Source organism: Equus przewalskii, chromosome 3 (genome assembly GCF_037783145.1).
Source record: "Equus przewalskii isolate Varuska chromosome 3, EquPr2, whole genome shotgun sequence".
Classification (NCBI taxonomy): Eukaryota; Metazoa; Chordata; class Mammalia; order Perissodactyla; family Equidae; genus Equus; species Equus przewalskii.
Window position 1 is genome coordinate 76968523 of NC_091833.1, and position 14526 is coordinate 76983048.

At 37.8% G+C, this 14526-nt stretch overlaps 1 protein-coding gene across 3 annotated transcripts in view; it reads left to right on the top strand.

Annotated features, from left to right (window-relative positions):
• The first annotated feature begins 339 nt into the window (after positions 1 to 339).
• Positions 340 to 14526, top strand: part of PDCL2 (phosducin like 2) — a 40667-nt gene continuing 26480 nt past the window's right edge. Inside the window, exons 1-2 of one of the 3 annotated variants that reach the window (XM_070614911.1) lie at positions 526 to 688; positions 9866 to 9982. Coding sequence is in view for 1 of the 3 variants with exons in the window: in XM_008536516.2 (XP_008534738.1) it covers positions 683 to 688 (6 nt within the window). In the remaining 2 variants the exon portion in view is untranslated. Of the gene's footprint in view, positions 808 to 9865; positions 9983 to 14526 lie in introns of all 3 variants that reach the window. The other 2 variants (XM_008536516.2, XM_070614912.1) reach the window with 2 other exon arrangements.

The following is a 14526-nucleotide window of genomic DNA, read 5'->3' on the forward strand; positions in this document are numbered from 1 at the left end:
ATGTTCCTGGCAGTTCTCAGTAAACATCCTTTCCTTAACCCAAACACCAAGGAAGCCAACTGTCTAGGTTTCCTACCTAAAGCCAGAGCTCCTGTCTCCTAAGGCAGTGGGTTTATAAGATGAGAGTGGAAAGCCATTTGAAAATCTGATGAAAGCTCTGGTCCTTAACTTTCCCCAAAAATGTACACATCCAACAAAATTATGAGTAGAATTGAGGGCTGGGGCTAGGTATCCCCTGAAATCTATCCAAATACAGGCTATGGGCTCCAGGTTAAGAACTCCTCCTCTGAAAGGTTCTTTCCCCACTATTTTGTTATTTCTCCATGAAGACAGGACTCAGGGGTTGACGAGTGCCAGAGGCTCGGAAACAACGCGTTGATTTGGTGATAGTGGAGGGAAAGATGGGAGGAATGCCAGCACCAGTACCACACGGCAAACCGGAATGGCACCGCTTGGGATAGATACCCCAAGACCTGGTGCGTCCGTGTTCACAGCCACGCCTCCGCGTTGCCTGGCAACAGAGCTGCGCCCGGTTCTTGTTCTGCCTCGCCCTCGGCGGGAGCAGTGGAAACCGCTAGGCTGGGCCAGGCTCCCTTCCCGGCTGGAGGAGGCCGGGTCAGAGTCGGGAGGCCCTCGCCAGGAGCCGGACGACGCAGGCGCGTGAGGGGCGAGGCGGGACACCATGCAGGTGGGGGTCGAGGCCCGCCGGCCACTCTGGGGTCCCCGCTGGGTTACCGGGCTGGGCCCGAGGGTGAGCACGAATGGGGAGGGCGGCCCACAGGAGTTAGGTTCGAACATCTTTTCGGGGTAAGAGCCAAATTTTGCGTGCGTCTCTGTCAAGATTTGAGAGAAATCCAAATTAACTGTAGGAGAACGCCATTTTTTCAACGCTCAAGACTTTGGTTTGTCGCCGGAGGAAGCGTTCAGAGTTGTTCGGGGTTGCGTTTCACGCCCGAATCCTGGAAATCTTATTGCTGCACCATTTCTGACTTAAGAAACAGACCAGCAACTTTAGCGCAAGTGTAATTCAATTTAAGTATCCTGCCCCACTACCTTAAAAAAAGAACAAAAGGGAAACCCTAGTAGTCGCATCTGTTGTGAGAAAGACCAGTTGTCCCTGGAGTGTCCCTACCTGATGGCAAAAGCTCTGTTAGACTTCCATTTATTCCTTTGAAGGCTGCTCCTCTGTCTAAAGCTACCTTATTAACCAGAGCCTTTTGTTTCTTTTTTTAGCAAGTAAAATGATCACTTTCCGACTTAGAGAAACAGCTTCTTCCCACTAGTTCTCCCAAATTAAAACCCCTGTGATTTTTCTTATTTTACATATTTAATTTTGGTATTCGTATACACTGTATAACTTATTAGGGTATTTTGAATGTAAGTTACATGTAATTTTTAATGGATGGACCTTTTGTGTTAATAATAGGTTCCTAGGAAGTACATTTTATCCAGTGTGTAAAAACATTGCAAATTTGTCCCTGATTTGCACCTGCTTTTCAAGAAATTGGCCAAAATATAATTGAGAGTGAAGGCAACACCACATTAACATTTGCTCATTTGTTTATTCATTGATTTATTCAACAGCCAGTTACTCACTCAAGGCTTATATTTAGTTATGGACTTGTTCTGAAACAGCTTTAAAGAGATATAACTATTGATGGCATGATAAATACCATAATAGTTTTTACAAATAGATTGTGGTGCCTATGTCTGTTAGGTAAAATTTCTCAGATAATTTCTAAAAGTGAAGGGAAGAACAGAATATAGAGCGTTTACTGTTAAATCCCATTGCAGTGAATCAGTTAGGGAAGAGCAGTCAGAGAGATATGAATAAAACCGTAAGAATGTGCTGCCATGAATATCAAGAAAGAGTATTTTAACAAGAAAAAAATGACAAACTCTCTCTAATTCTGCTTAAGGGATCAAATGCAATGACTATCCATTGATATTTGCAACATAGAGCTCATAGGTGACCTTAGCTAGAGCAGTTTTGAAAGGAATATTTGAGGCAGAAGCCACCTTTGGAGTGGGTTGAAGAGTGAATGGGAGGTGGCAGTGGTTACAGCATATATAGACAATTATTTTAAGAAGTTTGACTATGAGAGAGAAAAGAGAGAGAGGATGGTAGGGAGGGTTTTTAAAAAACATAATTGCTGGAATTTCTGATAATAGTGGGCTAGGTTATTTGGACCAGCTCTCCTGCTGAATACAAGTAAAAATGCTGGCTAGAGTGTAAAACTTCTGCCTTAAAAGCATCAAAGAGGTGACATGATAATAGTAACTATGAGACCAAAATTGAAGGAAAAATGGAAAACCAGGTGAATGGATTTCCAGAGCTCCAAAGCCACTTTTACCCTGAGGGCATTAGTAATTTGCATTTTGGTCCTAGGTATACTCTCCCGGTGAGGAGAAACCAGAGTGTGTGGTCCACCAAAGGATGAGAGACTGATAGGAGTATGAACCAGAGATAAACTCATGTCTAGGGGAATTCAGGGAAGGTTGTCTTGATGTTTAGTGGAGGAGTGGAGAAAAAGAAGAGTAATAAAGCCTGTCCCCAAGAAGTAGTGGCCCAGGACAGCTCTTACATAGATTGCAACCTAGGCGTATTATCTGAGTGGTCCAGCAAACTTCAAACTACGAATTTGACATAAATTAGTTATATACCATGGTGCCCATAAATGCCTGGAAGAAATAACAAATCCTCCTTGGAGGAGGACAATTTTATTTTAGGCTTCAAAGAATTCCCACAGATAAGTTCTCAAGGACAGCAAGCAGAAAGCAGTCAAAAGTAACCAAGCACACAAGGATACAGAGGGCCATGAGCATGAACCAACAAAAACAGACGTGCAGAGACTTCAGTTATCAGAATGATCAGAAACTGGTCATAAAATAACTACACTTAGTATGTTTGAAAAAATAAAAGACCAGATTGAAATTATCTGCAGGGAGTAGGAGACTATAAAAAGTGACCTTAAAAATTTAATGAAGACATTTCTATACATTACAATAAATAATCCAAAAGGAAATTAAGAAAACAATTCCATATATAATAACATCAAAAGGAATAAAATACTTAGGAATAAATATAACCAAGGAGGCAAAAGACTTGTACACTGAAAACTACAAAACATTGCTGAAAGAAATTAAAGAAGACATAAACAGGTGTAAAATATCCCACATTCATGGATTGGAAGACTTATTATTGTTAAGATGTCAATATTTCCCAAAGCAATCTACAGATTTAATGTAATCTCTATCAAAATCCCAGTGACATTTTCTGTAAAAATAGAAAAACTCATCCTAAAATTCATATGAAGTCTTGAGACCCCAATTAGCCAAAACTGTCTTGAAAAAGATGAACAAAGTTAGAGGACCCAAACTTTCCGATTTCAAAATATACCACAAAGCTGCAGTAATCAAAACAGTGTGGTGCTGACAGACAGACGGCCCAATGAAATAGAATGGAGAGCCCAGAAAGAAACAGTCATATGGTCAAATGACTTTCAGTAAGGGTGCTAAGACTGTTTAAGTGAAAGGATAGTCTTTTTGAAAATGGTTTTGGGAAAACTGGGTATCCGCATGCAAAAGAATGAAGTTGGACTCCTAACTCCAAAGGTAAACAAAAATTAACTGAAAAAGGATCAAAGACCTAGAAGAACTAAAACTATAAAACACTTAGAAGAAAACATAGGGGGAAATTGTCATGACACTCGATTGGCAATGATTTCTTGAATATGACACCAAAAACACAGGCAACAAGAGAAAAAAATAGATAAATCGGACTTTATCAAAATTTAAAACTTTTGTGCATCGAAGGTCACTATCAATAGAGTGAAAATGCAAACCACAGAATGGGAGAAAACATTTTCAGATGGCCTATTTGATAAAGGATTAATATCCAGAATATGTAAAGAACTCCTAAAATTTAACATTAAAAGACAAACAAACCAATTAAAAATAAGCATATTAAAAGATGCTTCACATCTACATCAGAGAAATGCAAATTAAAACAAGAGACCACTACACGCCTTTGGAATGGCCATAATCTGGAACACTGACAACACTAAATACTGGAGAGGATGTAGAGCAATAGGAACTCTCATTCATTGCTAGTGGGAATGCAAAATGGTGCAGAACCTTTGGAAGATAACTTGGAAGTTTCTCATAAAACTAAACATACTCTTAGCATATAATCCAGCTATTGCTTTCCTTGGTATTTACCCAAAGGAGTTGAAAACGACGTCCACAGAAAAACCTGCACACAGGTGTCTATAGCAGCTTTATCCATCACTGCCAAAACTTGGAAGCAACTGAGATGTCCTTCCGTAGGTGTATGGATAAATAAACTTTGGTACATCCAGATAATGGAATATTATTCAGCACTAAAAAAGAAATGAACTATCAAGCTATGAAAAGACATGGAAGAACCTTAAATGCATATTACTAAGTGAAGGAAGGCAATCTGAGAATACTACATATTGTACAATCCCAAATATATGCCATTCTGGAAAAGGCAAAACTAAAGAGACAGTAAAAAGATCAGTGGTTGGCAGGGGGAGGGCTGACTGGCAGAGCATGGAGCTTTTCCAGGGCAGTGAAAATACTCTGTGTGATATCATAATGATGGATACATGCCATGATGCATTTTATTCAACTGGTAAAATGTGCATCAAGAGTTAACCATACTACACACTATGGACTTTGGATGATTATGATATGTCAGTGTACGTTCATCACTTGTAACATGTCATTCTGGTGGGAGATGTTGAAAATGGGGGAGGCTATGCATGTGTGGGGGCAGGTGGCATATTGGAAATCTATGTATCTTCCCCTCAGTTTTGCTGGGAACCTAAAACTGCTTAAAACAATAAAGTCTTAATAAAAAAATTTTGCATTGTTGTTTTGTTTTGGCTTTAAATGAGGAGTTTGCTTTAAACAAAGGTATCACTCTGATGGGTGATGTTGATAATGGGGGAAGCTATTCATGTATGAGGACAGGGGTATATGGGACATCTCTGTACCCTCCCCTCAATTTTGCTGTGAACCTAAAACCACTCTAAAAAAATGGGCAAAGAACTTGAATAGACATCTCTCCAAAGAAGATATACAAATGGCCAATAAGCACAAAAAAAGATGCTCAATATCATCAATCATTACAGAAATATAAATCAAGATCACAATGAGAGACCACACTGATTATGATAACTATTATCAAAAACAGAAAATGACAAGTGTTGGTGAAGATGAGGAGAAATTGGAATTTTTGTGCATTGGTGGGAATGTAAAATGGTGCAACTGTTGTGGGAAACATTAGGGCAGTTCCTCAAAAAGTTACATATAGAATTATCATATGATCTATCAATTCCCCTCCTAGGTATATACTCAAAAGAATTGAAAGCAGGGACTCAAACAGATATTTGTATACTTATTTTTGTGTGTGTGAGGAAGATCGGCCCTGAGCTAACATCTATTGCCAATCTTCCTCTTTTTTTTCTCCCCCTAAGGCCCAGTACATAGTTGTGTATCCTCGTTGTAAGTCATTCCAGTTCCTCCATGTGAGATGCCACCACAGCATATCTTGATGAGTGGTGTATAGGTCTGTGCCCAGGATCCAAACTGGCAAACCCTGGGCCACTGAAGCAGAGCATGCAAACTTAACCACTCGGCCATAGGGCCAGCCCCTGTACACATATGTTCACAGCAGCGTTATTCACATCAGTCAGAAGGTGGAAACAACCCACAGTGGTTGAATGTCCAACAGTGGGTGAATGGACAAACAAACCATGGCATATACTTACAATGGAACATTATTCAGCTTTAAAATGGAAGGAAGTTCTAATCCATGCTTCAACATGGATGATCTTTGAAAACATTATGCCAAGTGAAATAAAGCAGTCACAAAAGGACAAATATTGTATGATTCTACTCACATGAGGTAGCTAGAATTGTCAAATACATAGAGACAGAAAGTAAAATAGTGGATACCAAGGCTAGGGGTGCAGCTTGAGAATGAGGAGTTATTGTTTAATAGAGACAGAATTTCAGTTTGAGATGATAAAAAGTTCTGGAGATGGATGGTGGTGATGGTTGCACCACAGTGTGAATGTACTTAATGCCACTAGACTGGACACTTAAAAATGGTTAAAGTGGTAAATTTTATATTATTTTACCACAATAAAATTTTTTTTCTTTTTTTATTAAGGTTATGAAAGTTAACATCCTTGTGAAATTACAGTTGTACATCATTATTAGTCATGTTGTAGGTACACCACTTCACCCCTAGTGCCCTCCCCCCACCCCCCATTCCCCTGGCAGCCACCGATCAGTTCTCTTTGTCCATATGTTAACTACCACCTATGAGTGGAGTCATACAGAGTTCGTCTTTCTCTGTCTGGCTTATTTCACTCAACATAATCCCCTCAAGGTCTATCCATGTTGTTGTGAATGGGACGACTTTGTCCTTTTTTATGGCTGAGTAATATTCCGTTGTATATATATACCACATCTTCTTTATCCAATCATCAGTTGCTGGGCACTTAGGTTGGTTCCATGACTTGGCTATTGTGAATAATGCTGCGATGAACATAGGGGTGCATGGAACTTTTGGAACTGCTGATTTCAGGTTCTTAGGATAGATACCCAGTAGTGGGATGGCTGGGTCATAAGGTATTTCTATTCCTAACTTTTTGAGGAGTCTCCATACTGTTTTCCATAGTGGCTGCACCAATTTACATTCCCACCAACAGTGTATGAGGGTTCCCTTTTCTCCACAGCCTCTCCAACATTTGTCACTCTTGGTTTTGGATATTTTTGCCATTCTAACAGGTGTAAGGTGATATCTTAGTGTAGTTTTGATTTGCATTTCCCTGATGATTAGTGATGATGAGCATCTTTTCATGTGTCTATTGGCCATCCGTATATCTTCTTTGGAGAAATGTCTGTTCATGTCCCCTGCCCATTTTGTAATTGGGTTGTTTGATTTTTTATTGTTGAGTTGTGTGAGTTCTTTGTATCACAATAAAATTTTTTGATAAAGAGCTAAATAGAACTTCTTGAAATGAAAAACTGCAATAAAAGAAACCAAAAATATCAATGGATAGGTTTATCAGGTAAATCAGTATGGAAATATGGAAAAATACCAAAAAGAGTAAGGAGAAATCTAGCATTTTAAGTTGGCATCTCAGATGCAGAGGTGAAAGAGAAAGAGATAAAGGGATATTTGAAGAGATAATTGCTGTGAATTTTCCAGAACTGTTGAAAGGTACCATTTTACAGTTTCTAAAAGCCCAGTGAATCCACACAGGATAAATGAAAAGAAACACGCAGCTAAATACATCATGGCAAAACTTCAGAAAGCTGCAGAGAAAAATCTCAAATACAGCTAGGCAAAAGACTGATTATCTTCAAAAGTCTAAGAGGTTGACAGCTGATTTCTCAACATTAACAGTGGATCCAAAAGGTAGTGAAACAATATAATCAATGTGTTGAAAGAAAAAAGCTATACTCAGAAAAATTATTTTTATAAAGAGAGCAAAATAAAAACATGCTTAAGGTAATTGAGAGAATAATGCCCTAGCAGGTCCTGACTAAGCAGAATTCTCAAGGTTGTACTCCAGGCTGAAAGATTGTTTCCACATGGAAAATCTGAGATTCAATAAGGAATGAAGAAGAAAGTGGCAAATAATATGAGTAAATCTAAAGAAACATTGACTAAATATAATAACAATATTCATAATGATAATGTATTGCTGGGTTAAGAAAAAATATAGAAATAAAATATGAGTTACATAAGGGTGACTGTTATGGTCTGAATATTTGTTTCCCCCCCAAATTCGTATGTTGAAATCTGATTCCCAATGTGATGGTATTTGGAGGTTGGGTCTTTGGGAGGTGATGAACTCATGAGGGTGGAGCCCTCATGAATGGGATTAGTGCTCTTTTAAGAAGAGGCCAGAAAGCTAGCTCACTCTCCTTCAGCCATGTAATGCTACAAGCAGAAGGCGGCCATTTGCAACTTAGAAGAGGCTTCTCCCTGGGACTCAACCATGCTGACACCCTGATCTCACTCTTCCAGCTTCCAGAACCGTGGAAATAAATTTCTGGTTTTTTAAGCCACCCAGTCAGTGGTAATTTGTTACAGCATCCTGAACTGACAAAGATAGTAACATATAGTTGGAAACGGGGTAAATGGAGTTGATGTATTATAAACATAAAATAGGCAGGACGTACAGAGAGCACAAAATAAAAATGGTAGAATTAAATCTAATATGTCAGTATTTACATAGAATGCAAACGGACTATATGCTCTAGTTAAAAGACAAAGACTTTTAGACTGGATTAAAAACAAACAAAAACCCCTCTAACTATATGCTATTTATAAGATATGTCTAAAACATGTAGATACAGACAGTTGAACATAAATGGATGGATAAACCACAAAAGAGAAAAGGAAGTTTTGCTTCTGAGTTACAAATAATTGTGAGCTTTGAGGAACTGTCATAATCTACAACAAATACTCACAATCCAAAAAAAAAAAAATCAAACACCTTCTGTGGAGCCTTGCTGGTTTCACAGAGGTCTTTGGGAGCACCCCCACCCCAACTCCAAACAAACAAATAAGAATTGAGCCCAGAGTGGAAGACTGATCATGGTCTGGTTGGGAACATCCAGGGTCAGAGTAAGGGATCACTAAGATCAGATGAACGGAAGCAGGACTCGTGGCTGGAGCAGCAAAGAGTTGAGGAGGTGGAGAGACCTTTCAGACATGCAGGCAGCAAGGAAGGGTTCCCTGAGGCCTAAATACTAAGCAATACATTGACCTCTGGAAATGTATTAAGGAGTAGAAGTTGAGGGTGAAACTTTCTCTATAAGCAAAATTCCTCTAGGGAGGCTTAAGAGGTTTGGTGACCGAGAAATAGTACTCCTGGCTGATAGCAGAGGCAAACCCTTTTTGGAGGAAATTCTCCCTGCTTGACCCAGAAAACTCTCACATTTTAAAAGAAATAGGATCTTAAAAGGATTACACAAGAGGACTACTCTGAACGTTAAACAAAAGCAAGAAACAACAGATTTCAATTCCTAAGAATTGCGTAACTTGCGATTAACAAATACAGAATATAAAAATACCTGTTATGAAGTGTTCAAAGAAATAGAAATGACATTACAAAGATGAATTTATATAGGAAACCATCAAGAATGAACAGATAAAAAATGGAAAGGAACTTCTAGAAATGGAAACTATAAACACTGAAATAGCAAACTGAATGGACTTCTAATTCCTTTGTTGAAACTAAAATTGTTTCTAAATTTTGCTATTATGAATACTGCTGCACTGAACATCTTTGAAGGGAAATATTTTTCTATATCTCTGATTATTTTTTTTAATAAAACTTCCTAAAAGAAAGAAAACACCTTGAATGGATAGGTATATTAGTTGTTTATTGCTATGTAACTAAATATCCTAAAATTTAGTAGCTTAATACAACAAATATTTATCATCTCATAGTTTCTGGGGTCAGGAATTTGTGAGAGGCTTAGCCAGGTGGTTCTGGTTCAGGGTCTCTAATGAGATTACAATCAAGGCATCAGCTGGGGCTGCAGGATTTACTTCCAACATGGCTCACTCACATGACTGTTGGCAAGAGGCTTCAGTTTACCACCACTTGGACTTTTCAATAGGGCTGTATTATGGAATGAATTTTGGTCCCCCTCCCCCCAAATGTGGCTATATTTGGATATAGGACATTTGAGAAGATAATTAAGGTTAAATGAGGTCATAAGGGTGGGATCCTAATCTGATTGGTCTGATGTCCTTATAAGAAGAGGAAGAGACATTGGAGCATGCTCTTTCTCTGCACATGCACAGAGGAAAGGCCATATGAGGACATAGCAAGAAGGTGGCCACTTGCAACCCAGGAAAAGAGGTCTCACCAGAAACAAGCCCTGCTGGCACCTTGAGCTTGGACTTCCAGCCTCCAGAACGGTGAGAAGACAAATTTCTGTTTAAGCCACGCAGTCTGTGATATTCTGTTATGGCAGCCTCAGCAGACTAACATAGGCTTGAGTGTCCTAACAACGTGGCAACTGGTTTCCCTCAGAGTAAGTGATGAGAGAGAGTAAGAGGAAGAAACAGCAGCAGTGCCTTTTATGACTTAGTCTCAGAAATCACAGTGTCACTTCCATCACATTTTCAGTTTATTAGAAGTGAGACACTGGGTCCAGTCTATACTCAATGAGAGGAAGACTAAGCTTCACCTCTCAAAAGAGGAGGGTGAAAGAATTTGTGAACATATTTTAAAACCATCACAATAGGTTAAAAGGAAGATTAGATGCAGTCGAGTGCCTGAGGGCGTTTCACAATCACATGGTGCAAGGTGGCAGAAAACCATGTGCTAATAGATAGAGATATTGGAGGGCAAAGTTCTGGCCTAGTAGAGTTGTGGGAGAATTGTGGGGAAGTCTCAGAAAGGAAAGTCATGCAGAAGGGATGATCCTTAAATTCTACTTATAAAATCCACTCAAATCCTTAATTGTCAGCTAAACTGCATATGTATATAGGAGACTCCAAGGAGCCTGGTAGAAAGCAGCCACTGGAAGGTGAAAGAACTGAGCTGACCTGAGGTTTCAGCTGCTTCCCGTTTCAATAATAATAGTTTGGTGTTTGAACCTAGCCAAGTTAACTGCCTACAAGTATAAAAGTCAACACACTCCAGAGGAACATATAGAATCATGAATCTCTATGATGTATCATCCTCAATATCTAGTATACAATAAAAAAATTAGACAAAGAGAAAAAAAGAGACAACACATGAAAATGTGACCCATATTCAAAAGCAAAGCAGTCAGTTGAAACTGATTCTAAGATTATCCAGATGTTGACACTAGCAAACAAAGAATTTAAAGCAGCTATTATAAATACATTCAAGGACTTAAAGGAAAATGAGCTAACAGATGGGGAAATCTTAGCAGAGAAATAGAAATGGTAATAATCAAATGGAAATCCTACAACCAAAAAGATCAGCAAATAAAAAAATTTAAAAATTCACTGAACAGGCTTGACAGCAGATTGGAGATGGCAGAAGAGTCAGGGAATTTGAAGATACCTCAGTAGAAAGTGTCCAATTTGAAGAACAGAGGAAAAACATTAAAGAAAAATGAATAGAGATTCAGGGAACTGAGGGGACATTATTAAATGGGTTAACATCCATGTAACTGGAATAGATGGTTAACACACATGCAACACGTGGTAACTGGAATCCTAGAAGGAGAGGAAGGATGGGGACAGAAAAATTTTAAAGAAATAGTGCACAAAATTGTCCAAATTTTGAGGGAAGACATAAACTAAGATCTAAGAAGTTCAGGGAACCCCAAACAGGATAAATATAAATAAAACCACACCAAGCACACATAGACAAACTGCTGAAATCCAAAGATAAAATTTTGAAAACATCCAGAGAAAAGATGTGATATTAAGATGTGTATATTATGTACATACATGAGAACAGTAATACGATTGATAGCTGACTTCTCATCAGAAATAATGGAGTCCAGGAGGCCTTTAAAATTCTTTAAATGCTGGAGGGGAAAACTGTCAAATGAACATTCTATATCCAGCTAAACTAACCATCAAAAAACTGGGGGGGAAAATAGGCATTTTCAGAAATATGAAAACTGAGAGAATTAGTTGTCAGCAAAAATGCTAAAGGGAGTTTCTTCAGGCTGAAGGGAAATGAGACCAGGTAGAAAATGATCTAAAGTAAGGAGTGAAGAGCACCATAAATGGTAAATATGTGGGTAAATACTAAACACTAAATATGCTTTATCTCTTAATTTCCTTTAAAACATAATTGCTTAAGCAGAAATTGTAACACTCTATTACGGGTATTTAAATATATGTGGATGTTAATACATATAACAGCAATAAGGCAAAGGATGGGATAGTGGTAAATGGAACTATTCTAGGCAAGGTTCCCATATTTTATGTAAAGTAGAACAATATTAATTCTAAGTAGACTGTAATTAATTAAAGAACCCACTATAATTTCTAGAGCAATTATTAAAACAATAATGCAAAGGTATATACCTAAAAAGCCAGTTGCAAAAAACGGACTTCTAAAAAATATTTAGTTTATCAAAAGAAGGCAAGAAAGGAACAGAGAAAAAAGTAAATGAGACTAATAGAAAACAGGAAAATAGTAGCTCTAAATCTAATATTAACAATTACATTAAATGCAAATGGACTAAACACTTCAATTAAAAAGTAGAGATTGTCAGAATAGATTAAAAAAGCAAGACACAACAAAATATTGATAAAAGAGACACTTTAAATACAAAGACACAGTAAAAGGATTAAAAAAGACATGCTATTTAAACTGTAGTTAGGAGTAAGCTAGAGAAACTGTATTAGTATCAAACAAAACACATCAAGTTGAGGATTACTACTAGAAATAAAAAGGAACGTTTTATAATGACAGAGAAATTCATCAGGAAGGTATCTATCACAAATATAGCTGTATTTGTGTATTCATGTATTTTCATAATAAGCTTCAAGCACATAAAGCAAAAACTGACAGAATTCAAGGGAGAAATAGACAAATCCACAATGATAATTTGAGATTTTAACACCCCTTCTCCTAGTAATTGGTAGAAAAACTAGGTACAAAAATCACTAACACAATAGGAGATCTGAACAAATCTGTTAACCGTCCATTGATTTGTACAGAAATATACCCATCAGTGGCAGAATACGCATTCTTTTCAAGCACACATGGGACAGTCAATAAGATAAACCATATGCTGGGTCATAAAACAAGTCAATACATTTCAAAAAATTGAAATTTTTAAAAAGTATGTTTCTGACCAAGCAGAATTAAATTAGAAATTATTAATAAGATATCTAGAAAGCCCAAATTATTTGAAAATTAAACAGCATCCTTCCAAGTAATAAAAATGTCAGTAAAAAATTACAAGTGAGAGGGTGGCCCAGTAGAGTAGTGGTTAAGTGTACATGCTCCACTTTGGCAGCCCAGGGGTCTCAGGTTTGGATCCCAGGTGCAGACCAATACGCCACTCATCCAGTCATGCTGTGGTGGCATCCCACGTACGAAACAGGAAAGTTGGCACAGATGTTAGCTCAGGGACAATTTTCCTCAGGCGAAAAAAGGAAGATTGGCAACAGATGTGAGCTCAGGGCCAATCTTCCTCACCAAAAAGAAAAAAAAAATTACAAGTGAGATTAGAAATATTTTGAATTGAATGATAATAAAAATACAGCACACCAAAATTTGTAGGATGCTGCTAAAGAATTTGTTAAAGGGAAATTTATAGCTTTAAGTGGTTATATTAGAGAAGAAAGGTTTATAGTCAATGATCTAAGCTTCCAACTTAAAGTAGAAAAAAAATGAGCAAAATACAATAGAGAGGATCCTCTTTTTAAATGTTTGTATTACTTATCAGGAGCTCCTCTTTTTCATTTCTAATATTGGTTATTTGTGCCTTCTCACTCTTTTTTGGTCATTCTTGGCAAGTGTTCACCAATTTTATTAGTCTTCTCTAAGAACCAATTTGTGGCCTTGTTAAACCTCTCTGTTATATATTTATTTTTCATTTCATGAGTTTCTACTTTCACCTTTATTATTTCCTTACTTCTACCTTTGATTTATTTTGATATTCTTTTTCCAACTTTTTAGGTTGGATGCTTGTATCTTAATTTTTAACTGTTCTTCATTTTCTAATATGTTAAATTAGCATTATAAAATTCCTTTTATGAACTGCTTTAGTCGCAGCTCACGTATTTTTGATATGTGGCTTTATTGCTGTCATTCAATTCCTAATGCTTTTTAATTCCCATTATGATTTCTTCTTTGACCCATGGATTATTCAGAAAATTTTTTCTTTTCTTTTTTTGTGTGTTTGTTTTGTTTTTGCTGAGGAAGATTTGCCCTGAGCTAACGTCCATTGGCCATCTTCCTCTTTGTGTATGTGGGTCACCACCACAGCATGGCTGCTGACGAGTGGTGTAGGTCTGCACCTGGGAACTACACCTGGGCCACCAAAGCAGAGCACACCGAACTTAACCACTAGGCCACCGAGGCTGGCCCTAGAAAATTTTTTCTTAATTCCCAAATATATGATGATCTCCTAGTTACTGTTTTCTTATTGATTTCTGTCTTTGGTCACTGTGCTCAAATTTGTGGACTTTTATTCAATTTCTCAGCCTCTTGACCTCTTCCAGAGTTGGCAGTTGATCCAAGGGGGACGGCCCCAAATGCTCCTCTCTTTGGTTCTCCTTTTCATCCAGGATCTTCTCCCCATGATTCTCTTCACTGCCTTATTGATTCTCCACTTCCTTTAAATTTATTTTCATCCATTTCCTTCAGTTTTACTAGCTGTTCTCAGCAGGAGGCTTGATCCAAATTATCTAGTCTGCCATTATCAAGTGCAGAACTCCTGCTGATGATAGTTTTTTAAATTGTTATAAGACATATAGAAAAAATGGGGACTGGAAGATCTCATGGATAGAGAGAC